We start from the raw sequence: 24,923 nt of genomic DNA, 5'->3' as shown, positions 1-24,923 counted from the left end.
AAGACCCAAAAATCTCTGCCAGAGTTTCACAATCTCCCCCCTTGCTTCCCATAACATCCTAGGTACACCTGTCAAGCCCCAGGGATTCATCCAACTTTACATGTTTCAAGACCTCGATCACCTTTCTCTTTGTAATATTAGTATGCTCCGGAATAACCCTGCTTCCTCTCCTGAACTCACTGTTCTGAACCTTTGACCCGTCTCCAGACCAGGTCAGGGCTGAAGTTTGAATACATAAGTTTGACAGATGCTAAAATAGGTAGGCTATTACTATCTTGTCATGTTTCAATATAATGCAGCGTTGTGCATTTTCTTTGCAAGTATACTCTGGAAAATAGACAATTTGAAAGAACAAATGTGTACGACAAAATCTGGGAATGACTTCTGTCCGGTCCAGGTAACACCTGTGATTTGCAAGCTTTACAAACATTGATGTGGTAATAGTAAGACTCTATTTAATCAAAGACGGCTGCCCAGTAAAAGCCGTAGAGGGTTGTAATCTCAGTCACCTCCCCACCCTCAAAGACGTCTTTAAAAGTCAATGTCTCAAAAAGGCGGCATCCATCATCAAGGACCCCGTCCCCCAGGACACGCTCTTGCCTCATTACTGCCTACACGGAGGAGGTACAGGAGCCTGAAGACACACCACACACTCAATGCTTTAGGAACAGTTTCTTCCCCACTGCCATCAGATTTCTGAAACTAACAATGAACTCACGAACTACCTCACTATTTTTGCTATTTGCATTACTTATTTAATATACCTATCTATCTATCTATATATATCCTATTACAATTTATAGTATATTTTACGTGCTGATTTGTACTGCTGCCACAAATTTCACGACATATGTCAATGATAATAGACCTGATTCTCATTCTGAGGCAAAGTTCACAGCTCTGAGAATAAACTCAGACGACATGCAGTTTTAAACACATCCCCAGGAATGGAATATGAGACTCTCAGAAGAGTACCTCTGACATACCATTGGACCTGGTGGGCCTTGTGAACCAGTGGCTCCTGGGGGTCCGACAATCTGCACAAACAGATAACGGATCAGCATGTCAATGAGAGCTCAAATCTCGCACGGCTAACTGCAACTTAGACAATGTAGGTTTTGTTATTACCTAGGAACAATATAAAAAAACACAACTTCCATTTACATGTCATTGAAAAGCAATAATAAAACTGCAGTTACTGGAAATCTGAAAATAAAACCAGAAAAGCTGAAAATACTCAGCAAGTCAGGCAGCAACTGTGGATGGGAAAACAGTTAACGTTTCAGGCCAATGACCAGTGTCAGAACTTCCATCTGATGAAAGCTGATTGATCTTAAATGTCAACTACTTCTCTCTCTCTCTCTAGAGACCCACTGAGCATGTCCACCTTGTTCTGATTTTTAAAATTCCATTTATATAGTACTTCTTACACAACAATATGTCCCAACATGCCTTACTGATTAGAAAATGCAACAGACAACTTACAGGGATATGCACAAGGGAACTAAAGATGCGTTAAAAAGTATCTGAAGAGAAAGCAGGCTTTTGAAAGAGGACGAGAGAAGGTTACGTTCAGTGATCTTGGGAGGGAACTCATATGGCAGCTAATAAACAATTGATTACATTGATAGAGATAACAACATACCAATTGTGTTAGGACCAGAAATGTATGAACAATTCATCCCTAATTTCTTTCTCCTGTGTTTTTATAAAGACCAGGATCTCAAATGCCTGTAAGCTGATCTATCTTTTACAACAAACTATGTCTATAGAACACCAACAGATCTCTCTGTTCCTGCATCCACTTTAGAATTATGCCCTGTTGTTTATATTACCACTTCTGATCTGTCAGAACCCCAGCTATCTCCTTCCTTGCTTTCCATAACATCTTAGGATAGATTTCATTTGGCTTTGGGGATCTGTGCACCTTACTGTGCATCAATAACTCTAGCCCTTCCTCTTTCCTGAGGCATACATGTTCTAGACTGGGAGCACACATTTCCCATAATCCTCCATCCTCTCCATCCTTCTTCCTGGTGAGTATTGACACAAACTATCCATATGAGCAGCATATGTATTCCCTGGCTCCATGCAAAGATTTCCCTTTTGGTCCCTGGAGGACCTACTCTTTCGCTAACTACCTGCTTGCTTCTGATATACTTTGAAAAGGTTGTGGAATTCTCTTTAATTCTGATGGACAGGACCATTCATGTCCCTTTTTTGCCCTCTGAAGATCTTATCTACACCCTCTATAAACCTCATCCTTACCATCGTCATCATTATGTGCTATGTCATATGACGTAGGCGATCATAGTCTTTCCTTGACCATGATTGTTCTTGGCAAATTTTTCTACAGGAGTTGTTTGCCATTGCCTTCTTCTGGGCAGTGTCTTTACAAGACGGGTGACCCCAGCCATTATCAATGCTCTTCAGAGATTGTCTGCCTGGCATCCGTAGTCACATAACCAGGACTTGTGATATGCACCAGTTGCTCATACGACCATCCACCACCTGCTCCCATGGCTCCATGTGACCCTGATTGGTGGGAGGGAGTTAAGCAGGTGCTACACCTTGCCCAAGGGGGTCCTGCAGGCCAGCAGAGGGAAGGAGCGCCTTTGGTAGAGACATATCTCCATCCTGCCTCCCATCTATAAACCTGAAAGGACTCAACTGATAAAGAATTTTCAAAATCTGATATACTCTTCCTTCTTTTTCCTGCTCAAACCCTCAATTTCCTTTGTTAACTAAGCTTCCCAAATCTAACCATCTTTGTGTCTCATCCTTACTGACTCTGAATGGTTATTATTTTGTTTTTTTTAAATGCCTCCTGCCTATTGGGGTTTGTTTATTCTCTAGAATGAGGTTTAGAATTACAATGGAAAGGAATATTAACCATTCCAAGGTAAGGATAGTCCATTGGAAGAAAGCCTATTTCAAAAGGATGAATACAGATCTGTCTCAGGTAAATTGGAATCAAAGTTTGGCAGGGAAAATTGTGACCAAAAAATGACTGGACTTTAAAGTAGAAACACAAGAGTCTTCCTGGTCTCTTCGGAGTTCATCTACAACTTTGCTTGAGGAAATTAGAGCAATTATGCTTAGAGGGTATTTAGAGACATTTGGGAATAACATAATGAAAGAAGCAACTGTAAATGTGGAACCTAAGTTTTAAATATTCATAAAAGGGGAAATTTAATAAAAGAGGTACTCTCACCTCTTCCTTATGTAACCTCAGTAAGTCCTGTAACATTTGATTCCACCTATGTGAATATTCACTTCACTCAACTTTTATTTCCAAATGATATCCTGAGGATTTTATATATGTAGCTGAAAGCAATCATTGAATCTTTCCTTGAGTTAAAAATCTCATAGTTTAGCAAATCTTAACCAATTGCCAACATAAACAGTAGTTGGGAGATGTAGTTATGCTAAATTGTTCACATTAAAATTGGTTGCTCTTCGTAAGTGTTGCCTTCAACTTAATTGAAGCATGAAACCGAACCAAGCCTTATTTTGCATCCAAGTCAATTTGCTGGTCAGATTTCAGCAAATTTACCTTGGAGGTTGGATTTAAGTTGTCATGTTTCTGCCAAAATCAACAAGGCACTGAATCCTGAGATTTAGATGTAATATTTAACACTATGTTTACTGACCTCTGTTGAGGCTTGTTCTTCAAAAATCAAAATAAACATATTTTAATGTATTTTTTCACAGATTTTTTTTTCTTTACAAAGACCTTGATTTACTATAGTTTTATTGTATAAATCTGAGAGGGTACGGATTTAAGATCTGCACAGTCATTCTCTTGGTTCCATAATCTTGGACGATTCTGAGGTAGACTTTGTGGCCTTTTAATCTGGAGACCACCCATGACCTGGCTATGTAATAATAACATTACTCCAAAGCTCTGCAACATTCTTCATTGAGTATTCTGGACTTTAGTCTTCCCATCTTCTGGAATGCGGACTGGTAACTACCCAAGTTAGATAAGATCAACTGAAAAACAAAAGTATGGCCTAATTTATATGCCACAAGAACAATTCGAATAGTTTTCAATGCAGTTTGGAAATCGGTAGAGCCTGTCACCTATCTATATACTATCAGTCGCTGATAATTTTTATCAAAAGGAGCTGATTTAACCGAACAGCGTGAAGTCCAAAGAATGACTCCTTTAAAAAAAAGTAGTAACTTACCTGAGTGATAATATGGCATGAGTCTGAAAGATTGAGGCAGATTTACAAACTGGAGCTGTATTCTGCTAACGTTAGGAATTGCTATTGAAAATAAGGACTGAATTGAAGAGCTAGAGTGTTATAAAGTATCTCATTTGCTGATCGCGCAATGGCAGCATTTGCACCTGCCTGTCATCGTAAAGTTCTTCAAAAGCTTCTTTCTCTTAGTTAGGGCCACAGCCTAAAGTAATTATAATTATTAAACTGCAGACTGTCACTTCGTATTGCTTAGAGATGATCTACGCCAACCTCACACTGGAAAGCAGAACTAATGCAGACAAAAAAACTCACATTAAATGGACTTTTCTGACCACTGTACCAGTTTTCTTAATGTGCTTACTTTAATTACTCTATTCTCTAAGGATCCCGTTTTTCCTTCCTAAATTGTCAAGATATATGTGGTAAGAGTAGGAGTAATAATACCAAATTACTATTGAGTTGTAAACAGAATTCCACCTTTCTTGGTGTTAAAGTATCCTTCCTGACAATATGCAGTGGATCCCCAATCCGCTGATTTGCAACATGCTTTAAGGATTAGTATACCTAATTTTGGAGAACTTACTGAAGAGCCTTTTGGACCAGTCATCCCGTGATCTCCTTTCTCACCCTTTTCTCCCTTTTCTCCATTAATACCCTGCATGGACGAAAAGTACAGTGAAAACCAAAGAGAGAGTTAACCTGCATGGAATTAATGTGATCAGTGGTACACTCTATAATCAACAATCAGATGTACTTTGTTGTTAGAAAACGTCTCCTTTTTGTGGATCGTACACAAAATCTTTAATGTTCACTTGAAGATGGTGTGACCAGCTTTTGGAGTTTCTCCTTGAAAGGACAGAATCTTCAACAATTAAACAGTTGGTCAGTATTACACAGAATTGTTAGTCCACAGTGAGTTCTCAATAGAGCTTGACTGTATGATCAAGGCTGAACAGAGTTTGGTTTAATTATAGAATATTCCTTGACTTTGTTATTTTAATTGGATTTTATTAAAGGAATGTCAGAATATTAAAGTTAGAAACATAATACATAGGTTATACACAAATCCTCTAGCTTAGAATGGAATGGAATGGAATGAGTTTCAGAGTGGATTCACTGGAATGAATCCAGGGTTAGGGTTTAATTAGCTCTAATAAGAAACTATACGTTTGGGTTTGTCTCCAAAAATTGAGAAATTAAGGAACAATCTGACTGAACCAACAAAGAAGTGAAATGATAATAACATCACTCTCCTCAGCTCAAAAACACTGAAATATGGGGGGGTTTGTATAACAATCAGAACTACACAGTTAACTTTAATTCATCGAACTATTTTTTGGTGATATGGTAGCCTTATGAAATTCTGTTTAGGCTGCATCTGGAGTATTGCAGTTAATTCCGGTTGCTCCATTATAGGAAGGGTGTGAGGAAGTGGTTTAGCGGGATGCTGCCTGTATTAGAGGGCATGTGACACAAGGAGAGCTTGAACAAAACTGGGTTCTCTTCTGGAGCAGTAGAGGCTGAGGAGGAACATGATGGAAGTTAATAAAATTGTGAGAGGCATAGATAGGGAGAGTAACTGATATATTTTTTTTGGCCAGGATCCAAACATCTAATACATGAGGGCAACCCTTTAAGGTGAGAGGGGATAAATTCATAGGAGGTGCATGGGACAAGATGTTTTGTTATACAGAAATAGTGTTTGGAACGTGGTGGTAGTGAAGGCACAGAGGACAGGGGCATTTGAGAAGCTGTTAGACAGGCACATGAGTGTGCAAAGATGGTGGAATATAGTCATTGTGTAGGCAGAAGGATTCGTTTAGTTAAATTAAATTGAATTTACTTAAATCTTACATCTTTCCCACAACATGAGGGAGTAAAAATGTTAGTGTTATGACTCTGTTGCAATGTACAGACATGTGAATTTAAAAGTCTAATGGCTTGTAGAAAGAAGCTGTTCTGTAGCCTGCTGGTCCTGGCTTTAATGCTGTGGTACCATTTGCCAGATGGAAGCAGCTGAAACAGTTTATTATGGGGTGACTGGTGTCCCCGAAGATCTTCCAGGCCTTCTCTCTGCACCTGCTGCTGTAAATGTGTTCAATGGAGGGAGGTTCATATCCACAGATGCGCTGGGCTGTCCGTACCACTCTCTGCTGTGCCCAGCGATCAAGGTTGGTGCAGTCCCCGTACCAGGCAGTGATACAGTCAGTCAGGATGCTCTCAATGCTGCCCCTGTAGAAGGTGTTGAGGATTTGGGGGCTCATGCCGAACTTCTTCAGTCGCCTGAGGTGGAAAAGTCGCTGTTGTGTTTTTGTTTGCACTCAGCCAGTGTATACAGTCCAGGTTAGATCACCGGTGATGTGTGTACCGAGCAACTTGAAGCTACTCACCCTCTCAACTACAATCACACTGATGTTGATCAGGCCGAGCCTGTCTCCTTTCCTCCTGTAATCTACAATCAGCTCTTTTGTTTCTTGGACATTGAGGGAGAGATTGTTATCCTGGCACCACTGTATCAGAGTGTTAACCTCTCCTCTGTAGGCTGTCTCATTGGCGCTAGAAATAAGACCAATCAAAGTTGTGTCATCTGTAAATCTGATCATCAGATTGGAGCTGTGTGTGGGAGTACAGTTGTGGGTGTAAAGGGAATAGAGAAGGGGACTCAGGACACAACCTTGGGGGCACCTGTGTTGAGTGTCAGAGGGGAAGAGGTGAGGGAGCCCACTCTTACCACCTGCCGGCAATCTGACAGGAAGTCCAGGATCCAGCTGCACAAGGCTGGGTGAAGGCTGAGGTCTCTGAGCTTCCTGTCAAGTCCGGAGGGAGTTATGGTGTTGAATGCTGAACTGTGGTCCAGGAACAACATTCCAATGTATGCATCCCTCTTCTCCAGGTGAGTGAGGACGGTGTGTAGTTCTGTGGCTATGGTGTCATTGGTAGACCGGTTCCAACAGTAGGCGAATTGTAGGGGGTCCTGTGTGGGTGGTAGCACACAGCAGATGTAGTCTTTAACCAGCTTCTCAAAGCACTTGCTTATAACTGAGGTGAGTGTGACAGGGCGCCGGTCGTTCAGGCATGCTACCTTGGTTTTCTTAGGTACAGGGTCAATGACGGGTGATTTGAATCAGGAAGGCACTACACACTGGGAGAGGGAGAGATTGAAAATGTCCGTAAACACACCAGCCAGCTGTTCAGCACACACTTTGAGGACCCGCCCGGGATGCTGGTCCGGCCCTCTACCTTGCGGCTGTTCAAGTTCAAACATCATTCAACCATACATGAATACCCATGAACACAGCCAAACGAAACAGTGATACTCCAGGGCCAAGGTTCAAACCACAGTACCAATAGTCACACACAGCACACCCCTCATATAGCACATATATGACAGCAGCAAACATACAGTCATGCAAAATATATAATGTAGCCCAAGTCCCTAAGTGACATATCCCATAGATTAATGGAGCAGAAATGTTGGCAAGAACAAGCCTTCAGCAGTCCACAGAAGAATACATGCATGCACACAGGTGATCCAGCTTGTCTTTCATCGAGCAAACGCTGGAGTGCAGCACCAATGGGAGGGCCTGCCCCAATCCAGCATGGACACTGTGCCACACCACCTCCAGCAAATCTTCTCCTGACGGCTGCACTGGTGACACTGCGGCACGAGGTCTAGACCTCGCTACAACTAAGGCCACAAAGCCCCCCCCCCCCCCCCCCGCCACCGTTGGTCTCGCCCATAAACCAGTGAACCAGACTTGGTGTGGACTGATGTCCGATAGGATCTTGTGATCACAAGAGAAGCATCCAAAACAATCACTGGCTGTTAGACTGCACACCGTCTTCGTGTACCGACTCCGATGTCTCTCTGTAGCAGGCAGCGAGGCGGTCCACACCAAGTCCAGCACCTTCATTAAGGCCCTGCAATGTCAGCTGGTCTGCAAGGTCAAATCTCATGGAATCTGGGGGAGCCAACCAGGCAGATTAAAAATTTGCTCAGAATTGGCTCAAAGATAAGAAGCTGGAGGAACTCAGCAGCTCGGGCAGCATCTGTGGGAACGTTGACTGATCGTTTCCACAGATGCTGCCCGACCTGCTGAGTTCCTCCAGTGTGTTGTGTGTGTTGCTTTGACCCCAGCATCTGCAGAGTATTTTGTGTTTATGACTGTAAAGCCCGCCCACAGAAAAAACTGATAGGTCTACTTAGCACAAAGAGAGACCAACCAGGATGCTCTCTCTGTCACTCTCTTGCTATGTCTGTCACTCGCTCTCTCTGTCTCTCTCTCTCTCTCACTCTCTCCCCCCTCCTCGCTTGCTCAAAAAAATCGATTTCCAGGATATTGTATATAACTTGCAGGTGTCAGGGAGCCACTATCAATATGCCGGAGACTCCTGGAACTTCCGGGAGAGGTGGGATGTCTGCGATACGATAGTACCAGTTAAGAGGCACTTGCATAGGCACATTCAGGAGTGAGGTGTGGAGGGAAGTCAGCCGAATGGAGGAAATTCAGACTAACTGGGTAAGCACCATGGTCAGCAAGGTCTGGTTGGGCCGAAGGGCCGGTGTCCATGCAGAATTCTAGTACTGCTGCAAAGTTGTGGCTCAGTGTCTCAGTTTTAGCACAGGAATCTTACAGAAATACTGATGTGCGGATTTTTCTATGACACATATCAACTCAAGTCACTGTGGTTAATTCAACAATATTGGAATGTCTGAGATGCTTTGAAGTTTTTATTTTCCCCAGCTCAAGCGTAATCTATTTTGAATATCTAACTGCCTTCAACAGAATTCTCACCACAAATCAAGAAATGAAATAATCCAAAGTAGCTACTGAAAACCTGTTTCATCTCTTGGAAAGTAATTCAGAGCTACGACTTACAGACTTAACAACGTTATCGATTTGCCAACATAGTTACGAGACAGGAAAACGGACGAGAGCTGAATGGCTGTTTGTGCAAGTCAGGAGGGAAGGGGTACTTTTTCCTTAAAAGTAAGATTTCTCAGCCAAAAGATGGTGCAAAGAGAAAGGGGTGACCTGGTCAGACACTGGAAATCATGTCTCACTTGGATTAAGAAAGCTGTGATCATTCCCGAGTCCCGCTTGTAGTGTGGAGAGGGGTAGAGAGAAAAGGAAGGATATCCTGTTATCAGCAGTTACATTAAGATGACTGTAACTTCTCGAAATCAAGTAAGGTTTTTCATGACAGAGAAAAGTTTTCTGTGTTGCCTGAACTGAGAGCACTTACAGATAATCCAGGAAAGCCCATGCTTCCTTTATCTCCTGGAGCACCGATGTCGCCTTTGGAGCCTTTGGGGCCCTGGAAGTAAACACAAGTATAGGGAGAAGGTACAACTTATTACATTCTTAAGAGACATATTACAAGTATTGAAAAATATTTAAGAACCATTAAGCCAAAGGTAATTACAGTACCTGTATTCCTAAGGCTCCAGGTGAACCAGGGTTCCCCATGTCTCCCTGTGATGTAACAGTAAAAGGAATGCAAAACTCTGGTCAATCACTATTTAGTCCTTATGTTGAGGAAAATCCACACACACTCTTATTCCCTCAAACCACTACTGAATATACTTTGTGCCATGTGTGAATTGGCTGCAGAGGCATCATAATGCAGAATCAGAGGCTAGTGTTCGGAAACTGAATTTAGTCCAATCTAACATTACTATGTTATGGTGGGTTCAGTGTTCTAGTGGAGATTGTGAGTTCATAGTCCTATCTACCAGAACAGGTTGTTAGAGTGAATACATTTGTTTCCATTAAAGAAAATAGCTTGTTCTACGAACTCAACTAAATCAAGGATAATCCACTACTCCTGTGGCTTGGCCTGGATGTGAACTCAGTCACACACAATGCAATAGACAATAAACAGAATAATTACTGACATACTTGGGAAAAACCAGCGCAGTTTAAATGACCATATTTTTCTTCCTAAAGTATTGGCACCTCTGCGTAAACATTACTTTCAAACCCTCCTACTATGGTGGCGATGTTTTATCAGCTTCAAGTCAGAATAATTCCTTATCATTGTATTATTGATTTTGGGCTCAATATTGTAACAATGGCAACTCTTGGGATGAGCTTTACTGGTCCTTAAAATATTGGAATCAAATTATTGGAACGTTTTATTATTGATGAAAAATGCAAATGCTACAAAAATGTGGAAATCTTTTGTCTGCATTCAGTAGGACATGTTTCATTGTACGATAGACCTCAAGGCAGTTTTAATTATGCTTCCCTTCCGATTATGAATATACCTTACTCCTTCATTTGCTAGCTGATCTCCTGTTCATCAGAATTTTTCTTTTTTTTTTGTTTTAGATGTTTATTATCAAAATATTCAAATCATAGGACTTATCTGGAACAAAATGTCATTTAAACAGTGAGGCACATGATCATAGAGGCACCGTGCAAGGTGCATTCAATCCTTCAAATATTTTAATGGAACTTTTCAATGTCCTGACCAACTTGCACAGACATAGTGGGCAATGCCTCTGCTGTACAATTCTCACACTGGCATGTTTAAATAAACATTTGCTTTCTGCTAAAATGATGCTATTGTCAGGATGAAACATTTTTTTCTCTGACTATTAATTCTGATTACATCACTAAAATGAGACTGTCCCCAGTTTCTATTGAGAAGCCTCTCCCTCAATCATGGAAATGTACAAAGGAAATTCCTACCTTTGGTCCTGGCATTCCTGGAGATCCTTGAGGCCCTGGTGGACCCTGATGACGCAGAACAAAAGAATTACTTTTGCACTGAAAGAATTGGAATATTTTTACACTGGCACCCTTGTAAAGATCGTGCAACTTCCTTTTATTCAATCAAAAATGAAAGCAAAACAGGACAAAACTGATTTGTTGGATACAGGTTCAAAATGTTTATGGTAAAGGTCATTAAAGTGCTAATGAAAATTTGAGCAAAAAACACTCCACTAATATTAACTATAAGAAGCTTAAATTAATGGCTGGTTATGAATCTTCTTTGCTGCACAACGTATTAACATTACCATGAATCCAACTTTCAGCAAGTCAGACAATGAGCTACAACAGCCTGAATCCACAGCCACAAGCCACAACAGCTCATGCAGTAACTTTTAGGAACCCAGCAAATTACCGTGACAGTTAAGGTGGTGATCCTCTGTTTGAACGCCAAAATTAAAGAAAAAGAAATGTAAGAGCAGCCACATAAAGGAGTTTACAGATGTATTCTGCAACTTATTGCAAAGATATTATTGTTGCATTTTCTCTGTCACCTGAGTAGTGAGTTGATGGCCTCCATTACAGGAAATGTCTAACTCTATTCAAGTCAATGGAAACAGAAGTTGTATGTTTTCTGCAACAGATGGACAGTCCACTCTTCTGCACATCCAGTGAAAGTGAGTGTAATCACCTTTCTGTCCTGACAATACAATCTCAATGGATCGGAATGGTGAAAGACATCATTATATTTCAACCCCACTCTGACATTTTACTTTTTCTCACATGCGTATTTCTTCCCCCAGGTCCCTTCCTCCTTTCCTTTCTCCTACGGTCTACTATTCTCTCCTAAAATATTCTTCAGTTCTTGACCTTTCCCACCCACCTGGCTTCACCTATCACCTTCTAGCTATCCTCCTCCTCCTGCCTCCACCCTTTTATTCTGGCATCTTCCCCCTTCCCTCTCAGTCCTGAAGAAGGGTCTCGGCCTGAAATATTGACTGTTTATTCTTTTCCATAGATGCCGCCTGGCCGACTGAGTTCCTCCAGCACTTTGCGTGAGTTGCTTTGAAATTCCACCATCTGCAGACTTTCTCGAATTTGTGATTACAATTTTTTGTTCAATACTTCACCACAATCTTGAATTTTACCATTGAACATCATTACTGAGGATAAACTATACCTATACACTGCGGGCTAAACTCTCATTATGATGGAGTAGCCCACACAGATAGACAGAGGGCTTTAACCTTGTCACAATACCTACACGTGAAAACACATTGTAACGCCTTTAAATGCCTTAGGAATGTCTGTAATAACTTCACTGTAAAATATTGTTTGGTTAATATGAGGCTTTGATAATCTTTCAATGTTCTAGGCAATCTATAAAGGACTAAATTGCCTTAATAGCATATTTGGTGCCAATATCTATGGCTAGGGTTCAAGGTCAATGGAAAACAAAGTAAAGTCTGTGATCACACACAACTCTTCTTCATTAAATGTGATTATATGGAGAGTAAAACAGACCAATATAGAAGATCTGCTCCATATAATGACGTGAATAAAGAAGTTGAACACCATAGTTTCATGATCCCAATCTAATATTTATGCTCTGAGTTCAGTTTGCCTCTAAAGATAATTTATCTAATAAATGCTTTAGAGACATTGAGAAAAAAAGAAATGTCTGAGAGCAAAGAAACAAACAGAAGTGCCAGAATGAGATGGGAGGGTTGATGTTCAACCCCTCATCACTGTCGCGAGTGGCGCCTGCTTCAGAACGCCAGTTCAGAGTGATGTGCAGCTTTGGCCATCGTTTGTCCTGGTTGGGAGTGAGAGTCGGAGTGTTGTGCAGACGACAGTGTTAACTGGTAAAACCTGACAATCAGTCACCTCTGTAAGAGGAGCAATCCCATTGATTCATCAGTTTGTATCAGATGTGGACCAACAGCATAAAACAGCCTATAATTTCTTGCCAATTGGGTTAAAACCGATAACTCATCAAAGACTTTGTGAAGACTGCAGGCGTGGGGAGCGAAAATGTCACACTGATGCAGGAGGGAGTACTGCTTAGATTGTGGTTGAAAGGAAAATTCCTCGAAGTCCCTTGACCTGGCAGAAGCATCTTGATTGGTTGTGGGGTGACACACTAACGACAGGCTTAATCACAGGCCTGCTGCTACAACAGTGAATAACCCCTGGGACCAATAGAACAAGCACTGCTGAAGGAATTAACTCTGAATACTGCGTGGCTGCAAAAGAAACCAGAGGGGGTTGGGGATGGGTAGGTATGGAGGGGGTCTGATCAGTTGATATTGATGATTTCTTTAAGGGAAGTGGAATAATAGATGGCTGGTTGGGAGTAGTAGCTTGGAATCGACATCATGGGGCAACCTCTGGAAAACTGGTATAGCTGTAACTTAAAGTGGCCTTCCTGATTTGGGTCCCCAGTGCTGACAATAGACAATAGACAATAGGTGCAGGAGTAGGCCATTTGGCCCTTTGAGCCAGCTCCGCCATTCACTGTGATCATGACTGATCATCCATAATCAGTACCCAGTTCCTGCCTTATCCCCATAACCTTTGATTCCACTATCTTTAAGAGCTCTATCCATCTCTTTCTTGAAAACATCCAGAGACTTGGCCTCCACTGCCTTCTGGGGCAGAGCGTTCCATACATCCACCACTCTCTGGGTGAAAAAGTTTTTCCTCAGCTCCATTCTAAATGGCCTACCCCTTATTCTTAAACTGTGGCCTCTGGTTGTGGATTCACCCATCAGAGGGAACATGCTTCCTGCCTCCAGCGTGTCCAATCCCTTAATAATCTTATATGTTTCAATCAGATCCCCTCTCATCCTTCTAAATTCCAGTGTATACAAGCTCAGTCGTTCCAATCTTTCAACATATGACAGTCCCGCCATCCTGGGAATTAACCTTGTGAACCTACGCTGCACTCTCACAATAGCAAGAATGTCCTTCCTCAAATTTGGAGACCAAAACTGCACACAATACTCCAGGTGTGGTCTCACCAGGGCCCTGTACAGCTGCAGAAGGACCTCTTTGCTCTTTTTTTTCTCAATTTTCCTTGTTATGAAGGCCAGCATGCCATTAGCTTTCTTCATTGCCTGCTGTACTTGCATGCTTGCTTTCAGTGACTGATGTACAAGAACACCTAGATCTCGTTGTACTTCCCCTTTTCCTAACTTGATTCCATTTAGATAATAATCTGCCTTCCTGTTCTTACCACCAAAGTGGATAACCTCACATTTATCCATATTAAACTGCATCTGCCATGCATCCGCCCACTCACCCAGCCTGTCCAAGTCACCCTGCATTCTCATAACATCCTCCTCACATTTTACACTGCCACCCAGCTTTGTGTCATCTGCAAATTTGCTAATGTTACTTTTAATCCCTTCATCTAAATCATTAATGTATATTGTAAACAGCTGCGGTCCCAGCACTGAACCCTGTGGTACCCCACTAGTTATCGCCTGCCATTCCGAAAGGGACCCGTTAATCGCTACTCTTTGTTTCCTGTCAGCCAGCCAATTTTCAGTCCATGTCAGTACTCTGCCCCCAATACCATGTGCCCTAATTTTGCCCACTAATCTCCTATGTGGGACTTTATCAAAGGCTTTCTGAAAGTCCAGGTACACTACATCCACTGGCTCTCCCTTGTCCATTTTCATAGTTACATCCTTAAAAAATTCCAGAAGATTAGTCAAGCATGATTTCCCCTTCATAAACCCATGCTGACTCAGACCTGTCCTGTTACTGCCATCCAAATGTGTCGTAATTTCATCTTTTATAATTGACTCTAGCATCTTTCCCACCACCAACGTCAGGCTAACCAGTCTATAATTCCATTTTCTCTCTCCCTCCTTTCTTGAAAAGTGGGACAACATTAGCCACCCTCCAATCCACAGGAACTGATCCTGAACCTATAGAACATTGGAAAATGATTACCAATGTGTCCACGATTCCTAAAGCCACCTCCTTAAGTACCCTGAGATGCAGACCATCAGGTCCCGGGGACTTATCAGCCTTCAGACCCAACAGTCTATCCAACACCATTTCCTGCCTAATATAAATTTCCTTCAGTTCATCCATTACCCTAGGTCCTTTGGCCACTATTATACCTGGGAGATTGTATCTTCCCTAGTGAAGACGGATCCAAAGTACCTGTTCAACTCGTCTGCCATTTCCTTGTTCCCCATAATAAATTCACCCGTTTCTGTCTTCAAGGGCCCAATTTTGGTCTTAACTATTTTTTTCCTTTTCACATACCTAAAGAAGCTTTTACTGTCCTCCTTCATATTCTTGGCTAGTTTACCTTGGTACCTCATTTTTTCTCCGCGTATTACCTTTTTAGTTATCTTCTGTTGCTCTTTAAAAGTTTTCCAATCCTCCGGCTTCCCATCTCATCTTTGCTATGTTATACATCTTCTCTTTTATCTTTATGCTGTCCATTACTTCCCTTGTCAGCCACGGCCTCCCCCTACTCCCCTTAGGATCTTTCTTCCTCTTTGGAATGAACTGATCCTGCACCATCTGCATTATTCCCAGAAACACTTGCCATTGTTGTTCCACTGTCATCCCTGCTAGGGTATTGTTCCATTGAACTTTGGCCAGCTCCTCCCTCATAGCTCCATAGTTCCCTTTGTTCAATTGTGGTACTGACACTTCTGATTTTCCCTTCTCCCTCTCAATTTGTAGATTAAAACTTATCAGATTATGGTCACTACCTCCTAATGGCTCCTTTACCTTGAGGTCTCTGATCAAATCCGGTTCATTGCACAACACTTAATCTAGAATTGCCTTCACTCTGGTAGGCTCCAGTACAAGCTGTTCTAAGAATCCATCTCGGAGGGACTCCACAGTCTCCCTTTTTTGGGGTCCAGTACCAACTTGATTCCTCCAGTCTACCTGCATGTTGAAATCCCCCATAACAACTGTAGCATTACCTTTGCGACATGCAAATTTTAACTCTTGATGCAACTTATACCCTACATTCAGACTACTGTTTGGGGGCCTGTAGATAACTCCCATCAGGGTCTTTCTCCCCTTAGAATTTCTCAGTTCTATCCATACTGACTCTACGTCTCCTGATTCTATGTCCCCCCTCGCAAGGGACTGAATATCATTCCTCACCAACAGAGCCACCCCACCCCCTCTGCCCATCAGTCTGTCCTTTCGATAGGACGTATACCCTTGAATATTCATTTCCCAGGCCCTGTCCACTTGAAGCCATGTCTCTGTTATTCCCACAACATCATACTTACCAATTTCCAGCTGTGCCTCAAGCTGATCCACTTTATTTCTGATACTCCGTGCATTCATATACAATACTTTTAATTCATTACTCCCCTCACCTCCCATATCAATTTTGTATTTCACTTGGCCATACTGTACGATCCCTTCTTGAGCTTTCTGCTCCGTTGATTCTGCTGTCATTCTTAACTTTTCTTATTCTCACTTTCCCTTTATCTCCATCCTTATGTTTCCAGTTTGTCCCCTCCCCCCAACTACTTAGCTTAAACACACCTGCGTTGCAGAGGCAAACCTGCCTGCCAGAACGCTGGGCTGAGACCAACTCACTGAGGCCCCTAAGTACTCACAAATGCAGGCTACTCAGGTAGTCAGGAAGTCTACTTTGGGAATGTGGCTTCTGGACCTTGTGAACCACTCCAATCTGAAACTAAAGCCCCAGAAATAACATTCCCAAGTTCTTTGGATGTCGTAGAATACGGCCAATTTCCTCTGTAGTAGACGCAAGGTGAAAACTATAATAAAAATCAGACACCCCGAAACATGTTGTAAGCCCCCAAATTTCATTCTGTTTTCTTTACCTAGGCATTGGTTGAGCTGAGCACAAAAATGCATGGCTCCATAATCTAATTTCTAGCTAATATTATTAAAGCAGTATAACTGGGCTTATCGCATGTTGCCTGATCTAGCAGGTGCTGTCATTGAATGCCCAGGATGAGATCATGTTCATCTCCCTTGCACTGAAATCCCTCAGCCTGACAGTTAAATTGTAGACTAAACACTGGAACAGAGAGTCTGAACTATGCTTCCCCAGAACACACAACCCTGAAGCATCAGAGACCAAGAGGGCGACATGATAGAACTTTATAAGATTAGGAGAGGCACAGATAGGGTGGAGAGTGTGATTTTTTTCCCCCTAGGGTAGAGGTGTTGCTTTCTAAAGGACATGCATTTCGGGCGAGAGGGTAAAAGGTTAAAGAAGTGCGAGGCAGATTTTTTTTTACAAGGAGAATGAAAACCGACTGCTACAGCAGGCTGGAGGGAGAGGTGAGAGCGGGGACTATTGATGCATTTAAGGGACTGTTATTAGATATGAATACATAGGGATGATCATGCACAGGCAGAAGAGAGTCAGCGTAATTTGGCATCGATCGGGTTTGGTGTAAACATTGGTGGCCAAAGGATCTGTTACTGTTACTGTGTTGTGCTGCCGTATTCTGAAATTCGGCATAATGTTCCTTGAGCAAAACAAGATCAAATTTATCAAAACACAATTGCTAAATGTATACTTTGTGTTTCAGAGGTATATTCTGAGAACTGTGTATAACTCATCTTTTAAAGTACTTACACAAATCCCTTCTGTGCCCAGGATGCAAATGACACAGGCATCGGACACAAAAGCAGGTCTTAACCTGCTTCAGGGCTGGGCCTTGCTTCAGCTAACTGGCCCATAATGTCACGAGGTTGGCTGCCAGGGAATCCAAAGTGCCCAATAGGAAGTGCCTATCTCTCTATCTTGGTGCTTGCTCCTGTATTGCTGCTGATGTCTGACTGATCCACAGTTCTTCTCCATACTTTGATCAGCTGTTTGTCCAAATTAACGAGCTCTTATTGATACCAGTCTTCACCAATCCAGCCAAGTAGCTCAACAGCTTCAACCTTTGACCTCTCCTTCACCAATCTTCTCAAAAAGCAACATCACTTCATTCTTGTCTGGATCCCTCTTCCAAACAAGACCCACCACCCCACGCCTCTCTCTACTGCCAATCTTCTCAACCAGCTGGCTGGGGAGCTTCTGCAGGGGAAGACGGCTCAACAGCTACCAGTTCACGTGTGGGTCAAATCTCTTTGCCGAGGTCTCTCAGAAATCCTGGTTGGATGACATAGAGCTTCTTGCTTGTTTTGGGTGATTTTTAAGGGCATAGTACCCTGTAGGGGTGAGGATGGAGAGCTTTTTGGAAATGTGCCTGGGCTAGATACTTTTCTGTAGTCTCACTCACCTGTAGAGCTTGATGAATGTTACCGTTGTAGTCAATGATCTCGGTTACCCCTTGTTCACCTTTCTGCCCAGGTGGACCCTAAAGGGGGCATCATTAAACTCAGTGAATTCCGATTTGCAAATGATACATTTACAGCAATTGAGCAGAGGAAATTGGGAAAATACAAAAGAAATTACCCTCGGTCCCATAAGGCCCATTTCCCCATCGTTTCCACGGTCACCCTGGAATACAAATAATCTCGTTATAAAGGTGTGTGTAAGAACATTATGAGGGATATTAAACATAGAACATAAGAAATTTTACACAGAAACTACAGGCCCTTCAGCTCACAATGTTGTGCTGACCATGTAACCTACTCTAGAAACTGCACAGAATTTCCCTACCGCATAGCCCTCTATTTTTCCAAGCCCCATGTACCCTCTTAAATAAAAACATTGATACAATTATAGGAAGATCTAGATCAGAATACTGATTATGACACCTAATACTCCAGTCATAAGATACAGATGTTGGGCAATGGCTATCAGGATGCAGACCTTTAAGGTGTGACTGTGTGAACTTTTTATAGGTGACTGTTTTTGAGCCATGTATGATGTCATTCAAACAGCTGGCACTGCAAGTTAAATGCGAGGATAGTCCCAGGTTTAACGGTACGTTGTACTCCAACGTTTGGCACCACTGGAACATCGAAGACAGCAAAGTCTGGTTCATCTTCAAAAAGTGACACATTCAGATTCTAGTCTTTGAATCACTATCAATCACATATGATGTTCAAATTCAAAGATTCAAAGTACATTTATTATCGAAGTATATATGCAGTACACAACCCTGAGATTTGTCTTCCCACAGACAGCCATGAAAAAAAAAACAAAACCATGGAACCCGTTCAAAGAAAACATCAAAACCTTGTCCACCTCCCAAATTTTACAACATAAAAAAAACAAAACGCACAAATGGCAAAAAAAAACGGTGAGAAACACAAAGGCATACTCAGTTCATTTCCATCTAGCTCTGTATCGTTCGTCATCTGCATGCTGCCCCGATTAAAATCAGCCAAAAAAGGAGCGAACAGAAACCAGAAACATATCATAACACATTCTACGAGTCCAATCCACAAACCCCGTCAATTAAACTAGCCCAAGACCCAGGACTCCAGCACAATCTTCCGGCAGCTATGGCTCGGTATCATAAGTCTTACTCTATTCAATTATGACATGGATATTGACCAATGGCTCTTATATCGCGACAACAACAACGGGCACCATTTCCAGCTTATTAGCAAATAACCAACAATTTAAATTGGAAAATGAATGCAAAAAATACATGTGAGCTGGTAGGTCTTGCTGTCTGCAACACAACCTCACTGTTAACATCAAAGTTACAAAAAGACAACAGGAAACTGCAGATGTTGGGATCTGAGGGAAAAAAACAAGGTGCTGGAGGAATTCAGCAGGCCAGGCAGAGGATGTAAACCAAACACTGGCCTCCACAAACGCTGCCTGATCCACTGGGAACCTTGAGCAGTTTCATATTTTGTTACAAACAGATCAGTCAAACAAGAATGCTGTGCACCTCAAATAACTCCAGTGTTGTGTTTATAACATGCATTACTTGTTAGGAATTTAGGTGACTGTCAATATCAATTGACAATGGTATGATGACAACAAAGGCAGTTGTTCTGCCTGCCCTCAGCTGGATCATGAGGCCTGGACCCCGGTCACATTTGAGGCCCATTCAGTCATCAGTGTTAAGCTGTATGGTGTTGCTTATGGCCCCGGTGTTGGGGAGAGAAAGGTAATTCTGTGAGGGGGGCAGACTCAATAGATCAGCAGCACAGTATTGTAGCGGTTAGTGTGTAGGTTTCCGCAACTAAAACGACGTCAGGCCTTTTATGTTTAACGAAACCCATAATACATTTTATTGAACTCCAAAAGCTACACAAAAGTACGCAAAAAACTTCTAACATAATAATGTCATCATGTCGAACCAGCCTCGTAAAGCGAAACCCCAACTCAACGTCAGAGGTTGTGAATTATCTACATTTCTCCTCATCACGTTACCCTACACAGCCCCTCCCAGGATTCACAAAAACCGGCGTTGCGAGCCTGCCTGGAGCTCGGACCAGCCACCCAGCTCGGGTCCTGTGTTCCAGGGGTGGAGGAGCAGCAGGTGCCTCGAGCTCGTTCAGGGGTGAGCTGACAGCTCATGGTCAGGTTGTGATGCCAGAGGCATGGCAGCGGAATCCTCCAAATCCTGATGGGCCGGTTTAAGGCGATCTTCTGAAACACGTTCAGGTTTACTCCTCTTATCTATGATAAAAGTCTTTTCTCCCTGTTCCAGAACGCCGAACAGGCCATCGTAAGGGGGGTTAAGGGGATGTTAATGTGCATCATGGTGACGAAAACAAACGAGGTGGAATGTACGTCAACAGGAACCCAAGGGTGCTGTATGCCATGCTGGGGGGGGGAGCAGCAGGGGGAAAGGAATTGAATTTACTGAGGAGGGTGGAATGTTGTTGAGAGGCTGATCAGGCAGTCATGGCATCAGCAGTGAAATTACCTGGCACTCGTAATGGCTGCCTCAGCTGCGGATGACTGTAGGTCCTCCTTTGGAGAAGTTCTGAGCCCCAGCAGGACCCATGGGAGCCGACCATACCAACACTCATCACATCAGATCAGCCTCTTAAAGTGAAAACCCAACCCATTGTGATGTGGCCTAACACCGAGGATCTGGGCCATAACAGCCCAGAGATCTGATATGAAATGGAGACCACAGTCAGAGGAAATATCAGATAGGGTGCCAAACCGGGAACCCAGGTGCTGATGAACGCCTGAGCCATGTCTGTGGCTGTCGCCGAAGCTACAGGGAACGATCTCTGGCCATCTGGTGGTACGGTCCATGGTAAGGAGGTGCATGAAACTATGGAAGGGGTGAGAGGACCAACAAGGTCGACATTGACCTAGCCAAACTGTCACTTAGGGATCGCCAATGGTGCATGAATATGACGGTTAATTTTTGCCCACCGGGATTCCACCGAGGCCGTGCCAAACAAACTTTAGTACAACCAGTGTCTGGAGGCCTTCTGGCCTGGATGCGAGAGGCCATGTTTTGAGTCAAAAGCAGTCCGCCTCCAGTTTTCAGGCATGATGGGTTGAGGGTGACTGGTTGAGACATTGCACAGGACAGAAACCCAAGAGATCCATTTCACTGTATGTTTCGATGTCCATGTGACAAATCAAGCTAATCTTTTTATCTTACAAAATGCAGTCTTTTTTTGTGAATGCGGGAAGATTGATCATGTTTCAAAAGAATAAAATGTGCCATTGTAATTTCAAAACCTCCTGCCTCTGGAGATTGTCCTTATCTCCTGTATAGGTCTTCAGTAAATAGAGATGATGGGACCTCTGTACTTTCTCGTTCAGCAATTCTCCAGTATTTCTGTAAATTGCAATCATCACTCACACCACCAGATGGCGCTATATTCTTGCGCTCTGGTTTGTCTACTGATGACATTGTTTTGGCTGCAGCTCATTCTGGGATGAAAGAACTAGCAGAGAAAAAAATGGTAACTGCGGGAGAAAATGCAACTTAACACTCCAACTGAGAATTGGTCTCACAGCCTCCAAATATGCAGCTAAGTTGCTACCAGCCCCACTGAGGAGGCTTGTGGCTGAGCCCTGTGGACACCCTACTAATATACATCCAACACAAGCAGGAAACATACCTGGGGTAAACCACACAGACGTGCCAAAGTACAGCGTTAAGAAAGGAAAGTGTGAGTGGTCGTGGGACACAGGGATGAGGAAAAAGTGCAGCTTGTTTTGTAAATGGAAGCAGTTAGGTAACCTTCGGTACGTGTTTCCATCAGTTATATGTGTACCACATGCACAAAAACAGCTGTCTTCTTCAGGGTTCACTGTGAGGATGATAAACGAGCGGGCCCTGAGGCGGTTAGAATAAATGGTGGCTTACTTGCACTCTTATTGAGGTTCGACTGCAGTTCCTGCCAAGTGCCGTCTTTTTCACCTAGAAGAACCGGATGGTTTAAGATAATAACTGTTCCCAGTTTGCTCACGCAGTGGTCTGTGAGCATGAGCGGTGTTCATTCTGAATGGGAGTGAACCAGACACTAATCCATTGCAGAAGTCTCCCGAGGTGAACGGAGGAGGTAATGGTGCGTTGCAAAAGAAGATCAGTAGACACCATTATTCAGCCCCTGCTACTACTTTTCATGATGTCCTCTCCCTATGAAGAATTGTTCTCTCCAGCCACTCCATTATGATAAACTAGACTTAAATCTTTTGACTTTTCATCTCATTCTGCTCCCTTATTCCTTCTAAGCTTATGTCACTCATGAAAACCATCACATACTCTCTGGTTTCAACATTTTCAGTGAAATTTGGATCACTCGCCTTCCCCGGCCAGTCACCCCACTAACCAGCATAAAGTTGTACCTCCCCTCCAGTAACAGTCTACACCTTTCAAATCTGCCAGTAGGAATTTCCCCCCAAAAAGTTCACTTTCTTTCTAGGAAAATTATTAAAATCCTCTCTAAGTTCTTTTGCATATCTTGGCCTACAGTATACTTACCCATTACTTTTCCCTGTCTCAATGTATTGGACAAATCCCAAGTAAAGGCATGACTGTCGATGTCATTGTGGCCATGGTTCATTAATTTCACACCCTCCTGTGACCTTTGACATGATTGTCCACACCGAAGGGTGGCACGCTAGCATGGCATTTGGCACAGCGCTCTATGGCACCGGCTGTATGACTGGGGTTCGGTTCCCGGCTGTATGACTGGGGTTCTGTTCCCGGCTGTAAGACTGGGGTTCAGTTCTCGGCTGTAAGACTGGGGTTCGGTTCCCGGCTGTATGACAGGGTTCAGATCCCGGCTGTATGACTGGGGTTCGGTTCCCGGCTGTAAGACTGGGGTTCGGTTCCTGGCTATATGACTGGGGTTCGGTTCCCGGTTGTAAGATTGGGGTTCGGTTCCCGGCTGTATGACTGGGGTTCGGTTCCCGGTTGTAAGATTGGGGTTCGGTTCCCGGCTGTAAGATTGGGGTTCAGTTCCCGGCTGTAAGATTGGGGTTCTGTTCCCGGCTGTATGACTGGGGTTCGGTTCCCAGCTGTAAGATTGGGGTTCAGTTCCCAGCTGTAAGATTGGGGTTCCGTTCCCGGCTGTAAGATTGGGGTTCAGTTCCCGGCTGTAAGATTGGGGTTCAGTTCCCAGCTGTAAGATTGGGGTTCAGTTCCCGGCTGTAAGACTGGGGTTCCGTTCCCGGCTGTATGACTGGGGTTCGGTTCCCGGCTGTAAGACTGGGGTTCGGTTCCCGGCTATATGACTGGGGTTCGGTTCCCAGCTGTAAGATTGGGGTTCCGTTCCCGGCTGTAAGATTGGGGTTCAGTTCCCGGCTGTATGACTGGGGTTCAGTTCCCAGCTGTAAGACTGGGGTTCGGTTCCTGGCTATATGACTGGGGTTCGGTTCCCAGCTGTAAGATTGGGGTTCCGTTCCCGGCTGTAAGATTGGGGTTCAGTTCCCGGCTGTAAGATTGGGGTTCAGTTCCCGGCTGTAAGATTGGGGTTCAGTTCCCGGCTGTAAGATTGGGGTTCAGTTCCCAGCTGTAAGATTGGGGTTCCGTTCCCGGCTGTAAGATTGGGGTTCAGTTCCCGGCTGTATGACTGGGGTTCAGTTCCCGGCTGTAAGATTGGGGTTCAGTTCCCGGCTGTATGACTGGGGTTCAGTTCCCGGCTGTAAGATTGGGGTTCAGTTCCCGGCTGTATGACTGGGGTTCAGTTCCCGGCTGTAAGATTGGGGTTCAGTTCCCGGCGTTGTCTGTGAGGAGTCTGGATGTTCTCCCTGTGACCAGGTGGGTTTCCTGTGGGTGTTCCAGTCTCCTCCCACATTCCAAAGACGGATGGTAAGGGTTAGAGAGATGTGGGTACATTACACTGGTCTCGGAAGTGTGGTGACACTTGCAAATGGTCCAGCACAGTCCTCGCTGACTCATTTCACTGTATCCTATGATGTATGTGACAAACAAAACCAATCTCTTAATCACTGTCCTCCTAGCACATCTGGCCCAAATACTCCCACTAAGTCCTTTCGTCTTTATTATTTCTATGCTTCTTTTTGACGATACAATCCACAGACAAACACCTGGCGTCCAAGTTTGTGTCACTCGTGATCTTCTGTGCTGGCAGGCTGCGTGTCTGATGTTCCTTCATGAGTTCACTGGGATTTTCTCCAGTGGAGAGTTGATGACATTCTGCTTTATCAAAGATTCATCGTCATCATCGTCTTTACAACATTCTCCTCAAGGCACTGCTTCAGGCAGTCTCATTTGTTAATTTCAGGCCGCAGAGGCAGTCCAACTCGATCAAAATCGCACAAAAATAGCAACAAAAAAGGAGAGCCCAGCAGCCAGAAACACACCATAAAGAGCACTGCAGAGTCCAATCCATGCTGATGTAACCTTGTCCAGACCCAGGACTCCGGAACCAATCTCCGGCAGCATCGAGTGAGAGGGAGAGGGAGATGCAGGGACCTTTTTCCAGGAGTAGTGGTCAAGGGGGAGAGAGAGACAGTTGCACGCAGACACCTTCCTCCTGCACCAGCCAGCAAGAAGGAGGGAGGGAGGGGGAGAGAGGGAGAGTGGAGAGAGAGAGAGAGAGAGAGAGAGAGAGAGAGAGAGAGAGAGAGAGAGAGGGAGAGAGAGACTGGTCA

General features: G+C 43.6%; 1 protein-coding gene across 1 annotated transcript in view; it reads right to left on the bottom strand.

Annotated features, from left to right (window-relative positions):
• The window catches only part of LOC140193053 (uncharacterized), a gene marked incomplete at its 5' end in the record, with an annotated part of 166,646 nt that overhangs the window by 52,485 nt on the left and 89,238 nt on the right, over nucleotides 1-24,923 (bottom strand). Inside the window, 7 exons of the mRNA XM_072250497.1 lie at nucleotides 987-1,037; nucleotides 4,795-4,866; nucleotides 9,459-9,530; nucleotides 9,644-9,688; nucleotides 10,910-10,954; nucleotides 18,196-18,273; nucleotides 18,372-18,416. Coding sequence (XP_072106598.1) covers nucleotides 987-1,037; nucleotides 4,795-4,866; nucleotides 9,459-9,530; nucleotides 9,644-9,688; nucleotides 10,910-10,954; nucleotides 18,196-18,273; nucleotides 18,372-18,416 — 408 coding nt within the window. The remainder of the gene's footprint in view (nucleotides 1-986; nucleotides 1,038-4,794; nucleotides 4,867-9,458; nucleotides 9,531-9,643; nucleotides 9,689-10,909; nucleotides 10,955-18,195; nucleotides 18,274-18,371; nucleotides 18,417-24,923) is intronic.

This window comes from Mobula birostris, unplaced genomic scaffold (assembly GCF_030028105.1).
Source record: "Mobula birostris isolate sMobBir1 unplaced genomic scaffold, sMobBir1.hap1 scaffold_379, whole genome shotgun sequence".
Taxonomy (NCBI): domain Eukaryota; kingdom Metazoa; phylum Chordata; class Chondrichthyes; order Myliobatiformes; family Myliobatidae; genus Mobula; species Mobula birostris.
Note: the sequence above shows the minus strand (reverse complement) of the source record. Positions and strands in the feature narration are given on the sequence as shown.